The 14,693-nt window shown below is 40.8% G+C and overlaps 1 protein-coding gene across 1 annotated transcript in view; it reads left to right on the top strand.

The window, feature by feature from the left end:
* The first annotated feature begins 459 nt into the window (after nt 1–459).
* Nucleotides 460–14,693, top strand: part of PCSK2 (proprotein convertase subtilisin/kexin type 2) — a 244,172-nt gene continuing 229,938 nt past the window's right edge. The window contains exon 1 of the mRNA XM_037494323.2: nt 460–953. Within this exon, the coding sequence (XP_037350220.1) occupies nt 777–953 (177 nt within the window). The 5' untranslated portion in view covers nt 460–776. The remainder of the gene's footprint in view (nt 954–14,693) is intronic.

The raw sequence follows: 14,693 nt of genomic DNA, 5'->3' as shown, positions 1-14,693 counted from the left end.
AGAGAGAGAGAGAGAGTTGTTTTTGCAGAGGAAAATAAGCAGGGAAGAGGAATGGGGAGAGGCCGGTGCCCCGGCTCCCTCGGGGCCTCAGAGAGCGGCACACATCGTAATTCCCTTTCCAGAGCCTTACAGATTTCCACAAACAATGACATCACTCCGTCTCCTCCGACCAGATTACAGCTGGGGGGATTTTCCGGGGAGCGCGGCGGCCAGGGTGGGGAGATGGAGGCGCTCTCCAGGGTACTGAAAGGAACGGGCGTGCGGGTTCGCCGCGCGGCGCCCCGCGGGCGGAGGCGGACCGGACCGGCCGGGGCGGGCAGGGGCGGGCCTGGGGCGGCCCAGGGCGGAGCCCGCCGCTTCTTTGGTCTTCATTGGTCACTGACAGACGCACGTCATCCGGGCTGGAGCTCTCCTCCGGCCCCCGTGGAATTGGAGCTGAGGAGGAGCTGAAAATGCAGATTTAGCATCAAGCAGAGACATACACTCACTCTTTCTCTCAGATACACACAGCTCCCCACATTCGCACCCTTTGCAAGGAGCCGCCTAACTACACGGCTTCTCAGCCAGCCAGATGCTAGAGGAGAACACATTAATTTGCTGTTATCCAAGCTCCTAATCAGTCTCTTTCTCTGCACATTTTTTTTTCAACAAACAAACAACAACAACAAAAAACTACATATATATATATAATTTTTTTTTATTTGGACCTTCCCTCCTGGTACCCTACTCCGCCAGCCTGCGCGTCTCCTAGCTCCACTTTTCACTCCCAAAGAAAGATGAAAGGTGGCCGTGTCTCCCACTGTAAGGCAAGCGCCTGCCTTATTTTCTGTGTCATGGTTTTTGCATCTGCCGAGAGACCGGTCTTCACGAATCATTTTCTTGTGGAGTTGCATAAAGGAGGAGACGAAGAAGCTCGCCAAGTTGCAGCAGAACATGGATTTGGAGTCCGAAAGGTAAGGTCTCCCTTGCATTTCGCATGTTGTTTCAAAACGGGGGCAGCCCTGCGCAATCTCATTGCAGATTTGCAAGTTTTCTCTTTCTAATGCGATGCAGATAATCTGCCATCAGCTCTTTAACACGACATTGCCTCCGGTGATCTTTCACGGGTTATGTAATTAAAATGTCCTTCAAATTGTCCCAGTAAGGTCATAAAAATAATTTATAGCTCTTTGACTTGGTGGTGAAAATAAGATAACACCTTTCAAACAGTTCCATGCGCCCAGGTTGCTGTCCGAGGTACCAAGTTCTCGAGGCGGTCTGTGGATGGAGGGATGAAGCGCTGAACGTGGAGGCTTGGCGCTGGTTGTCTTGTCAGGGACGTATCCTCCGCCCCCGTCGCCCAGAGAAAGAGTAGTTTCTGACGGACAGGACCAGAAGCTTGGATATTGCAATTCACCTCCCCGCCTTTGGGACCCTGCGCCGGGAGGACTTTGCTCCCTGCGACTTTGGTCCTCCTCTTTCGAGGAACAACAGCTCCCTGGTTCCAGAAGACTGAGACATGAACTGATTTCTTTTCCAAAATCCGGGCGGAACTTCTCGCCCTCGCCCCTGCCCACGACCGCCTACCCCTGAAACTTACCACTGATTAGCTCTCTGGTTCTTAACTCACAGCTACAGAAGGTGGAGAGGTCGATTTTGAGGGGAGTTCCCTACGGAGACGTAGGGATGTCTCTCCTGGCATGTGGGCGGGTAGCTTGGCTTTCCCAGGAGGACGAGGGGATCCCCATTCCGAGAAGTTGTCAGAGTTCAACTGTTTGGGCGGCTGGGTGAAACTCACAATGTGAGATGCCTCGGGACTCCTTTGCGGACTCCAGGGTACCTAGTCTTGAGGGCATAGGAGCGGAGAACGCTGGGGGCCGGCATTGACCTACTTGCTCTTCTTGCAAAATATCTTGCCAGAAATTGCAAGTGTCCTTAGGGGACTTGCCAAGGATGCAAAGTGGGTGTAAGGAGAAGCCTGGGGGGAGGGAAACCTGGAGTATTTAGGAATGCAATTCAACTACCTGAGGGTCGGGCGGTGGTCTGTGGATTTCCGTGCCACACACCCCACTTCCTTATCCCAAGAGGGGAGAGATTTGAGACATCGGTGGGTGCATCGGGTTGTTGCTTTTGCCTCTCAAGGACAGCGCGAACTGGGACTCCTATCAGTCCCTTCTGTCGCGACTTCCCACGCGTCCCGCCTCCCGCCTCCCTCTTAGTAGTCGCGAGGGCTCCTTCCTATGCGGCTGGCTCCCCCGCCTCCAGACCTTGTGGGCAGCAGCCAGGAATTTCGACCCCAGGTGGATTTGACAGAGGTCTGGGAGGAGGCGCTAGGTCTGCCAGGGGTGCGCGGGAGGGTCTTAAAGAAAGGAACTTGTTGCTCCGGGAAGTATGGGTGGAGCAGGGGGGGAGAAGACGTCAGAAGAGGTAGCAGCCCGCTGTGCTACTGGCCCAGAACCTTAGGGCTGTTTCAAGAGCACCGTGAGTTTAGTGAATAAGCAGACCCTTCTTCCTTCCCACCCGCTAAACTTAGCAAAATCCAGCATCCAGAGGCCATAACTGTAATAGTGGTAGTGATTAATGTACCCTTAAAAACGGCTGGGGTCCTCATATGCATTCTTATTTAATTTTCTCAACAACTTTGAGGAGGATACTACTGTTATTATATGTTACTGATAAGAAAATTGGCTCAGATAAGAATTCAAGGGGAAAAAAAATACTGGGGATTTACATGCAAATCTTTCAGAGATGAACTTAAACTCTATGCTCATTGGTACATACTAAAACAAGCTGGGCATTCTGTTGTCAGTTCAACTATTTGGCAGTTCAACTATTTGGCAGGGTATATTGGATTGGGGGGTTATGCTGAAAAGGGGTGTGGCATCAAGTTCTTCAGTTCTTGAATGTGAAAAGTCCAAAACTGGTGCAGAGATACCTGTTATTCTCTCTCCAGACCATGCAATTTTTCACAGAGTAGGCAGTCATTACTCTCTCATCTTTGCTTCCCCTTTTGAAACATGCCCTTAGGATCTGATTTTAGAAACTTAATTAAATCTAAGTGTAGCTGAAACTGGCTTAAACCTAACAATAATTCTCAAAGGGGGGTTTTGTTTGTTTTTGCTTCTGTAAAGAGGTAAATTGTTTAATGAGGAATTTACACTTTTGATGGTGAAATTTCAGCAAGGAGATGTAGAAACAATCAGTTCATATGTGAAACTGAATTATCTCCATATACTTACCTTAATGTCTCATACTTTGGGGTGAGATCAAATACCAAAGACTTTTTCTTCCACCCCCCCCTCCTTTTTTTGGAGAGGAATCTACTGGTTTTGCATCAGAACCTCAAATCTGCAATTCCTGTCTAGAAGAAATGGACTTATACCTTGCTGCCTCTCTTCTTGCCTCCCCTTTACCTCTCAGAGGTAGCATCTTTTAAAACCAAAAGAGGTTATATTGTTACAGGGCAGGGATTGGGTAGCCCAGACCCCGCAAACCTCCCATGGGGCTGACTAACCACTGATGGCTCTGTCCTAAATCACATTGGGCACCAAATCTGTTACAGGGCAGGGAGAGGGGCAGCCCAGCCCAGACCCCACAAACCTGCCTGCTTTAAATAGGTTCTGCCATCTGCCACATCAACACAAAACATATGAGACTTTAGTGGGAAGGAACTTTAATACAATTAGGAAACAATACAGGAAATACAAAGAATATAGCTTCTAAATCAAGCACCCAAAGTTACCCGTCCCCTTGTGAGTAAAAGTCCACCCAAGCAGGATTGGCCCAGAGCAAGGCCCCAAAGCCTGCTACAAGTCTAAAGCATCTTCCAGTGGGCACCACAGAAAAGGATCAGAAACAACCAGACAAGTCTGAGAGGAAAAGAGCAAAATCAAAATCAAGACAAAAACCGCCATTGTCACCTCCCCACGGGTCTCACCCACATCTGTGTCACCCAGTCCACGACCAAAAGGCAAGCGCAGTTTCTTCACGTGTCTCTTGTCCCCATGTGCCTCCTCCAGGGCTCCTTCTGGCTCTCCATCCTGCTTCCCTCCTTCCTCAGTCTCCTCTGCAGTCTCTTCTTCTCTTCCTTGCTCAGCTCCACCCTCCTTTTGGGTGGAGCAGGAAACCTGGAACCTCCCCCTTTCCTGGGGACCACTCTATTACAATATATTTAAGTAAAATTCAGTCAATAGTGAGATGCTTCTGTTTGATGAACCTTTGCATTATGCTACACCTGTCTAGAAAAAAACCCTGTTTCCCTCCCTTGGATCCATGTCCCATCTATCCTTCAAGACTGAACTATAAACCTCCCCCCATGTTATGGACCACAATGAATTTTCCCTTCTCCAAATTCCAGTGGAGAAAAAAGGCACAGTCTTCATGTTATAAGCTAATATGTTTCGGGCCTCCCCTGGTGGCGCAGCGGTTGAGCACTGGGCTGTGAGGCTGCCCGCAGCCTCGGCAGCGCCGGTTCGATCCCCAGCCGCTGGGAGGGTCCCACATGGCGTGCAGACCTCTCCTGCTGTGCCCGCTGCTCCCCTCAGCAGTGTATTTCGTCAGTCTGCCTGTTCTGTTCCCTGCTCTGGCTCTGGTGAATTCTCTCACCCTCCCACACTTCTGACTGTACCCAGTACTTGTATAAATAAATAAATAAATCTTAAAAAAAAAAAATAAGCTAATATGTTTCACCACTTGTACTCAAGATATTTTATATATGGAAGATGGGTGTAATTATTGTCTTTCTATTTAAAAGGTAAATATTCAGGGATGATATAATCTGTATAGCTGGTCTCCTCATCATTGCCAGCCTGTGATGGGGCTTGCCAAATTTTTAGGGAATGTCCTTTGTTGTATTTATTATTCCAGGTTTCCCAAACATTGTCCTGTTTTGTTTTTTATTCTGCTATACTGTACTTTTGCCAACATGTGTTATTTGTTGGGTTTTGTTTTTTTTTTTTTTTTCATTTTAAACTCCCAAAGTTTCCTTTTCCTTCCACACTCTAGCATTTAGTATTCCTCCCAGCTCCCTGCCACCCTAACCTCCCTGGTGTACAGTGTCAGATACCCAAGATTCTCAATAATTAACCACCCAAAGGAGGGTCAGTTTTTCAGACTAGAGGAACCAATTGTTTTACTAAATTATCTCATTTTAACTTTGTAAAACTGAGGTAAAAAAAACTGGCATCAACCTTATTTCTCAGAAAAGAAACTTAAAACTTCCAAGAGGCTAAATATCTGCTCTTATCAAAATGAAAAACATATTTAAAACCAATTTGCTTTACCAAAAATAATTGTTTCTTTTTCTGTCATGCCATCTACAGGAAGCCTTCCTTGACTGCCAAAAACTCTGCCCTTGGGGCACCATTCTAAAACTGCAGCATTTTTCCTTTTCTTTTTTCTCTTCTCTTCTCTTCTCTTCTCTTCTCTTCTCTTCTCTTCTCTTCTCTTCTCTTCTCTTCTCTTCTCTTCTCTTCTCTTCTCTTTCTTTCTTTCTTTCTTTCTTTCTTTCTTTCTTTCTCTCTCTTCTCTCTCTCTCTCTCTCTCTCTCTCTCTCTCTCTCTCTCTCTCTCTCTCTTTCTTTCTCTTTCTGCTTTTTTCAGTATCTAACATTAATTTGGGATTTATGTATGAAGCTTTATCATTGTCTAATGTATATGACTAGTACTTCTTTTGGAGGACTACAAATCTCCCAAGAAGAAAAACAATATACTATCCTTTATTATAGTTCCTATATGCAGTATGGTAATCTGTATGCTGAGACTAAGGTCTTTTATTTTATCATGATCATATTAAAGATGCATGATTATCAAAGAAGTGATTATATCTAGGAATATGAGGGAGTTTACAATAATAACAAAGGTGTTTTTCCAAAAAGTGTCTTAAAATTCTCAATACACTACTAATTTGAATTCCCTTAAAGAAGAAAACAAAAATTTTGTTGAAGCATTGTACTGAGGGTTAGCCAAAAACCAAGTATAAAGTTAAGGTAAAAATACAAACAACTGGTCATTGGATGTTTCTGCTTTATTATGGTATATTTCAATTTTTATTCATGTAGAATTGAATTAAGAAAATTATGAAAACAGCTTAATACATTTTCTCAAACTGAGCACAAATGTGTGACCAGCTTCTACATCAAAAATTAAAATTTTATCAATGTCCCAAAAGCCTCCCTCTTGCTCAATGGATAGTTTTTACTTTATGGCTATTATAAATACTGCTTCTTGTGGATATTGTAGTATATATATTTTGGTGAATACATGTGTATCTTTCTAGGGTGGAATTGTTGAGTCCCAATGGCATACATACATTTAGCTTTGATTCAAAACTGTATTAACTTTTGATTGTTATGTAATAAATTATTTAAAATTTAGTGGCCTAGAGGCCTCCCCGGTGGCTCAGCGGTTGAGCACTGGGCTACGAAGCTGCCCGCAGCCTCTGCAGCACCGGTTCGATCCCCAGCTGCTCCCCGGCCACCAGAGGACGGTCCCACATGGCGTGCAGACCTCTCCTGCCGCCCGCTGCTCCCCTCAGCAGTGTACTTTGGTCCTTCTACCTGCTCTGCTCCCCGATCTGGCTCTGGTGAATTCTCTCACCCTCCCGCACTTCTGACTGTACCCAGTGCTTGTATAAATAAATAAATAAATCTTAAATAAACAAATAAATAAATAAATAAAATTTAGTGGCCTAAAACCACACACATTTGTTATCTTATAGCTTTCATGAATAAGGATTCTGACACTTTTTAGTTAGATCTTCTGCTGAAATCAAGATCTTGGCCTGCAGTGTCCTTATCTAGAAACACAACTAAAAAAAAAATTCACTGCCAACCATATTCAGATTTTTCAGCTGAAAAATTGTGGCTTGGAGTCTCCATTCTTGCCAGGTGCTCTCGGCTCCTATAATCTACCTTCCCCACCTTATTGTTTGACTCCCTCCATACATCTTCTCACATGTGCTCATCCTTCTAATCTCTATCTTCAGGTAGGTCCTAGCCCCTTCTTAATGTTAACCTAGTTAAATTAAGCCCACTCAGGAGATTTTCTCTTTTGGTTAACTCAAGTCAGCTAATTTGGACTTAACATTTGTTGAACCTCTTTCCCTCTAGTCCTAGGAGTAAATTCATCATATTCACAGTCCCACCCACAAGGCCCACACTCAAGGGGAGGAAGATTATACAGATTTGGACACCAAAGAATAGAAATCTTGGGGGCCTTAGAATTCTGCCTGCTACAGAGAAACTGCCCAAAGTTTCAGAAGTACTTACATCAATTAGATTTCTACAAGCAGTGTGTGAAATTTCTGATTGCTCCACACTCTCACCAATATTTAATACTTTACACCATTATCCTTTTTTCTATTTCAGTAGGTATGTAGTGGTGTCTCATTGTGACTTTAATTCACATTTCCCTGATGATCAATCAAAACTGAATGCCTCTTCATATTTGTCATATGGTACTTGTTACAGAGTATTTGTTCAGGTCTTATACCCTAAAAAGTTTTTCTTTGGGGATGTTTGTAAAGATTTTTGGTTTTAGGAGTTCTGTGCCTGTTACAGATATGAGTCTTTTGTCCCCAACACATATTTTGAATATTTTTTCTCACCTTCTTACTGGTCCCAGTGGTATTGAAACCAGATGATTCTATTTTATTCTGTTTGTCAGTCAGAAGACTAGATCTCTAGAAGTAGTATCCCATTTTCTGCCCCATACTTCTTTGGATCAAAATTAACATCTTGGTTTGGAAAGGAAAAAGGCAGAAGATAGACTTGATTCTAAATATTTCTAAAAGTATTTCTATCTAAGAAATTCATAAGGGACAGTTCCTCCAGAACTACAAAGTCTACTACCAAGGTAAAATAGAGTCCTACTTCCTCCCTTTCCCCCGCTCCTGCCCCAGCACAGCTGCCTCAAATTCCTTCTGGACTCTAACTTAATATATTATGCCTTAGATCTAGTCCAGTTTCATCACTCAAGTCTTCTCTGCTTGACTTATAGGACAGTCTTCTCTTTCTTTGGAATTGCAGTTATATATAAACTTTCCTTTAACAAGTTCCATTTGTCAATGCACTTGCTATATTTTATGCCCCTCTTGTGACTAAAGGAGACCAGGAAAAGTAACATTAAAGGATAAAGATATTAATATCTAGAGTCAAACAACACTGGAAACTTGACTAGATTATAAATTTCCACAGAGGCTCATTTTTATTTGAAATTATTAATAAAATATAGTGGTTTTAAAAATAAATAATACAGTACATGTAAGTTGGTAGTAGCAGTAATAATAATAAAGTTTTGGCCTAGATTTTTTTTTTACTCAAGAAGGTGGTTATAGATTGTGTTTTCTTGGGAATGTTGATTAGATTGGATAAAGAATAGACATCTAGCCCAATGGCAACACATATATGGGTTTCCCATGGTCCATGAGAATAACCTGCCTCAAATAACTCAGTGACTTTAATTCATCATAGACAATGATGATTATCTCAGCCAATCATACCAGATTCTTAGGAAATTTGACTGATCATATTATATGAATGAGAATGGAGTCTAGTTGCCATGAGAGCATGCATAGGCTGAAGAGGAGACTCAGACATTTCATCTCAGTTCCTAATAACTTTCCACCTCCACTCCCAGCAAAAGGTATCTATGACAGGGCCTGAAGATTTAATAGACATACTATACACTTTTCTACAATGACCAAGCACAACCACATTTCCCAGCCTGCTGTAGATGCATGTGACAATAGAATAAATCTAGCCAGTGTAACATAAGCAGAAGTGAAGTGCACTTGTACTTCTTCCATGCCTGGCACAAAAAAACTCCCCACAGTTTGATTCTCCATACCCTATTCTCTTCTGAGGCTTGATGGGATTGAGAATAGTAACTTTGGAAGCCAAATACCAAAGATGACAGTCACAAAAAGAAAGACATGCTGGTGGCTGATTTCTGACTTAGAATAACTTAGGCAAGTGAGAAATGAAATTGATATTATAGTAAGGCAGTGAGATTTGGCAGTTTATCTTTTGAGCAACCAGCAATCTGTATATATATATATATATATATATATATATATATATATATAATCAATAAATATCCCCTTTCTTGAGTTTCTGGAGTGACTCTCCAAACCTTGCAACCAAAACAAGTCAAATCACAATAATAATTTTTAAAGACTTGCATGCTCCCATTGTTCCCTCATATTGTCAACCAACTTTTCAATTCTTGGTGATTTGTCTTCTCGAACAAGAAAATAAAATCCATTCAACAATCTATCTCACTGGCATCCACTATGCCCTACTCATAATAGGTACTCATGTGCATTTTGTCTGATGATTACACTTAGATCACAAGATAATGGTTTGTTTAATAGCTTAGAGAAAAGGCATTTAAATATATAGTCTTTGACAAACTGCCCCTGCAACATCCATTTCTTTATAGACCACAATTTAGCTTGGAAGTAGAAATAGATATCCACCAGCAAATTAATGACTGACTGGAAAACTCCCTTGATTTCCTAAACTTCTCAACTCAGAAATTATCAGTAGTAGAATAGATGAGCTCTTTGAGCAAAGAAAATTATGTCAGCCATTAAAACTTGATCAAAATACAAAAGGGAGGAATTATACCTCTTTTTCTCAAATGAATGAATATCTGGAAATCAAATTCTATTCAAAAGATCTTATTAACACTAGATCACAATGTTATAGCACATCAGGGAATAATGCTATAGTTAAGTTTGAAGTGATTATATATTCAATTGTAACAGCTCAAAGAAGTCAAGCTTTAAGAAAAAAAATCATGAAACCTGAAGTTCAAACTTTTTCCTTCCCCCATTTAAGCAGTGACCTTATCTGACCTTATCTTCAGACTCACCATTCCAAAAAAGAAACCCTGTATTAAATTTGTGGATGATCGTTTGAGAGCCAAAAAAATTACAGGCCAGTTTAAAAACAGGAGTTACATACAATTTGACTTTTTTTTTTTATTGACAAGTACTTGTTATAACTGAAGATCATTTCTTGCTAAAATTCACTAAGGATTAGAAAATCAAAAAATCACACCTGAGTTAACTCTTCTATCCTAAATGTAATGGTTACAAATTAATGGATGACTTCTAACGTGAGACATATATACAAAGCAAATAATCTCTATGGACACTATTTTTTGACCCTAAAGCTTTGACCATGACTTTTTGAATAATGCTATGATGTTCTGAGATTCTCTGGTAAGAAAAATTGAATATAACAAATTCATTTGTTGATAGTGAAACAATACCACAAACTCTTAATTTTCTATATTTCAAATTGGATAGAATGTTAATAATTTCCACATTAGAAAGAAGATAATGCTATGGAGAAATAGGATCCTAAGGTTGCTTTTAATTATAACTTTTAATTTGGCACTGATTCCCATAAATATCCCATTATTCTCCTAGTTTTTCTTACAGAGAGTCATTAAATGCTCAATTTGTATCAAGGTAGAAAGAGTTCAAAGAAAAGTCAGACATAGAAAACCATTATCTGGAGCCATCAAAAACAGGAGAATAATAACTTAGGTTTTAAACATGTGTAAAGAGTTATAATAGCATTAGAGAAAACTGTTTTGTGTGTCACTATTTCAAAGTTTTAGGTTTCTTTCCCAAATTATGTTTATTGAGAGGAAGTAGGTTTAAATCTCTGTATCTGCTCCAGGCGTTATAGGTTCAAACCAGTGGAAATGTGTACTTTCACACCCTGCCCACCACCAGTGTCCCAACAGTCCCTCACCTTATTCCATTGTGCTCCCTCCCTCACTTCCACCCCACAACCCATTCCCTGTGGTTGCCTCAGTTGTGTGGTTGTGTTAAGGGTTCATTATTGGTTTGGTTTTGACTGACCTTTTATTATGGTTTTCTATATACCACTTATAAGTGAGACCTCTGTGGTATACACACACACATACATACACACACACACACACACACACACACACACACACACACACACACAGGAATACTATTCAGCTATAAAAAAGGATGAACTCCTGCCATTTGTAACAACATGGATGAAACTGGGAGAGGATACTGCTAAATGATGTAAGTCAGAAGGAAAAAGATAATTGTTTCAAAGTTTTAATATGAATTAAGGGTAACAGCACTGTCAGTCTCTCTATGTCAACACAACACCTGGCAAAACTAAACCTACAATGCATATTTGCTGAGTGAGTGATCTAATGTATGTTGGTATCAGATTTATTAGACAATTGAGTATCTTTCCTCTTGAGATTTAAACAAGCAAATGAAATAAAAATGAGAATTCATTGATTTGGAAGATGCAAACATGTCAATGTAAAGACAATACCTTTATCCAGTGTGGCTCTCATTAATGCTATGAGTAGAAATAATCAAATTGAATAACTCAAGATAAGTTAAGAATTATTAATAAAAAAAATAACAACTTTATTACTTTTGTCAAAATTGTGCATTTTCCTTATTTTTAAGTCCCAAGTAATGCCAAAAAATGCTGGAAGAAAAATGTTTGTTTTAATTACCCCAAATCCTAGAAATATCCATTAATAACACTAGGTAAACTTTATTGCAGATATTTCTGAAAGACCAGCTATAAAAAAAGATAGTGAGTTAAATTCTTTACAGAACTGGATATATTTTACATACCATTTTAAAATTTAACTTGCTCAATTCAATCATCCAGAATTAAACACAAGGAAAGGAAATTGAAATAAAACCAAAGGAATTTAAACTTCAGATAAATTGATCACACAGAGATTTTATTTTCTAATAGATCCCCCTGAAATTAAGAAAAACATTATTGTATATAATATTTACCAGTTTGTGATTACATAGCTTAGCTATAGATGATAATTTATTTAACTACAGTTTTACTTATCTAATTGCATATTTCAACTTTAGTCAATTATGGACTATGCACTGCAAAAATGAATAAATAGGAATCCTAACACTTCATCTGAACTCCCCAACATTCATATTCTAACGTTTGTCACATTTATCATTATTTTTGCGTTATGCTATGTGTAACTATTAACTTTCTGCTTATAACATAATTCATAGCATTGCTCATGTTAATCCTATATTAAAATTACTTCTCATTTCATCAAAAATCCTTTTGCCAGGACCTCTTCAATCCTAAATTCTTTATTTATATGTATCTCTTGGTTAGTTGGATTTTATTTTTTTAAAGACTTATTTATGCATACAAGAATGGGTGTAAGCCAGAGGTATGTGTGTATGTGTGTGTTGGGGGGTGGGGGTTGGTGAGAGCATTCATCAGAGAGAGTGGGGAAGGGAATAGGCAGATGTACTGAAATACACTGCTGAGGGGAGCAGTGGGTGAGACAGGAGAGGTCTGCTGCACCATGTGGGTCAGCTCCCTGGCTGGCTGGGGATGGAACTCGTGCTGCAGTGGCTGGCATTATCTTGATAGCACTGTCTTTAAACCCTGTGCCACCATGGAGGCTCCTTATTTGGATTTTAAAGGGATAAGCCTAAGGATAAAACATGAACACCCCTCTTTCTGAAATAAAAGGGAAAAAATAGGCAGATCAAGTTCACTTTCTAGGTCACAGAGGAGAAAATGTGATGAACATCCACTGAGGAATCACAGTTATTTCAAAGGTGTAGGAGACAAGGTCAATGCTTCAAGTGAAGAAAGAGATAAGGGGTGGGGACTTCCAGTAGATAGCATTCTTTATACTGCCAATGGGATTGGGATAGGATGATGACAAAAGACAAATAACTTCTGGATAACACTGGGGAGCCAACAGGGAGAGAGGGATTTATGGTAGTACCACCTGTGTCATTTCCTTAAGCAGCACTCAAATAGGGGTAGTAGAGGTGAGGAGAGAATGAAAGGAGTGTGGAAAAATGAAATATCAATAAACTCTAAAAACAAGTACATTGCAATTCATAGGGGGAGAACTCAAGAGATGCTGTGAGTAGGGTATTGAAATGCATGACCAGTGCCTTCCCTGGTGGCGCAGAGGTTGAGCACTGGGCTGCGAAGCTGCCCGCAGCCTCTGCAGTGCCGGTTCGATTCCCGGCCACTGGTGAGGGTCCCACATGGAGTGCCGACCTCTCTTGGCGCGCCCGCTGCTCCCCTCAGCAGTGTATTTCATCGGTCTGCCTGTTCTGTTCCCTGCTCTGGCTTTGGTGAATTCTCTCACCCTCCTGTGCTTCTGACTGTACCCAATGCTTGTATAAATAAATAAATAAATTTTTTTTAAAAAAAGAAAGAAAGAAATGCACAACCAAAAATTGAGCACTTACAGATAATGAAAAGGCGCATGGATGGGAGTTACTAAATCAAAAAGAGGTGAAGGTGGTCAAGGAGCTAAGTCAAGTCCACCTCTATCTACCTACACCTGAATCATGCCATGGCTGTGACTCACATTGCCAGGTAGAGTGTTGAGAGAAAAGGGAGAAAATAGATCCCAAGACAAAATCCTGGAAATTTTTGACAAAGAGGGAGAAAAGAGAGTTAAGAGAGGAGGGAGAATTTGCACTGTTAAACTTACAAGGAGAATCAAGAGAGTATAGGGTTGTGAAAAACTGGGAGACAAGAATTATGTAATAATGAATGACTGGGGTAACTGTGACCACTATGTTTACAAATGAACTCAGTGTTAAGATTGGAGTTGAGCATATCGAAAGAGGAGAGGTACATTAGTTTGGGTTCTCAAAAGTAGGTCTTGGGAAAAGATTTATTTATTTTTTTAAAGATAAATTCATTTATGCATATAAGAACTGGGGTATAGGCCCAATTTGCAGGAGGTGAGAGTATTCACCAGAAGCAGAGTGGGGAACAGAAGAGGTAGACTGACTGAAATACACTGCTGAGGGGAGCAGCAGGTGAGTCAGAAGAGGTCTAATGTACCCTGTGGGTAGCTCCCTGGCCAGCCGGGAGATCGAACTCATGCTGCAGAGGCTGAGGCTAGCGTCACAGTGCTGTAGTGTTGTGCTTAACCCCTTGCACCACCAGGGAGGCCCCTTGGGATAAGATTTAATTGCAAGTTGTTCTCTTAAGAAGATATCCTGAAAATACTGGTATGGAAATGGGGAACTGAGACAGGGAAGGGAAGGCAGGAATTAAGGATACATTATAAAGCAAGTTGTCACTGAGAGTAACTGGAGGTCTATCTCACTGGGAAACTCAGAGACTTATTCTAGAACACGTGCCTCAGAGTTGTCTTGCTGGAGGGATGAGGGAGCTGGGGTATTGGCATGCCAATTGCAATCACACATTGAGCCATGATTGATAGTTACTCCTGAGTGATGTTGACTCTCGAGCACATTGACTTGGCACATGCTCAAGGAGAGCAGCGTTTGGCCAGCCAGAGAAAATTCTAAGACAAAGAGACACAGAGACTGACATGGACTAAATAGAAAGGCCCGCAGGATTCTAAGCAGGAGAGTGAGAGTGGCTGTTACAGGAAGGAAGCCAAATTATGAAAAGCAGCATTAAGTATGATGAAGTGGAGGTATGAAGTATAAACAACTTCTTTTAGATGTAGAGTGATACAGGGAGGGCAAGAAGAATTATTGCAGATTTAATTGATGTGATTTTAATTAATGATTTTATAAGTAATGGTTTCTAAACACTTGCCAGACCATTTGGAGATTGGTACCCACCAAAATATTATGACATACCAGACTAAATTATTCTAACTGGTTTCTCCAGTCATTGAAATTTTTTGAAA

This window comes from Talpa occidentalis, unplaced genomic scaffold, assembly GCF_014898055.3.
Source record: "Talpa occidentalis isolate TD23 unplaced genomic scaffold, MPIMG_talOcc4v2.1 talOcc4.10, whole genome shotgun sequence".
Taxonomy (NCBI): domain Eukaryota; kingdom Metazoa; phylum Chordata; class Mammalia; order Eulipotyphla; family Talpidae; genus Talpa; species Talpa occidentalis.
Note: the sequence above shows the minus strand (reverse complement) of the source record. Positions and strands in the feature narration are given on the sequence as shown.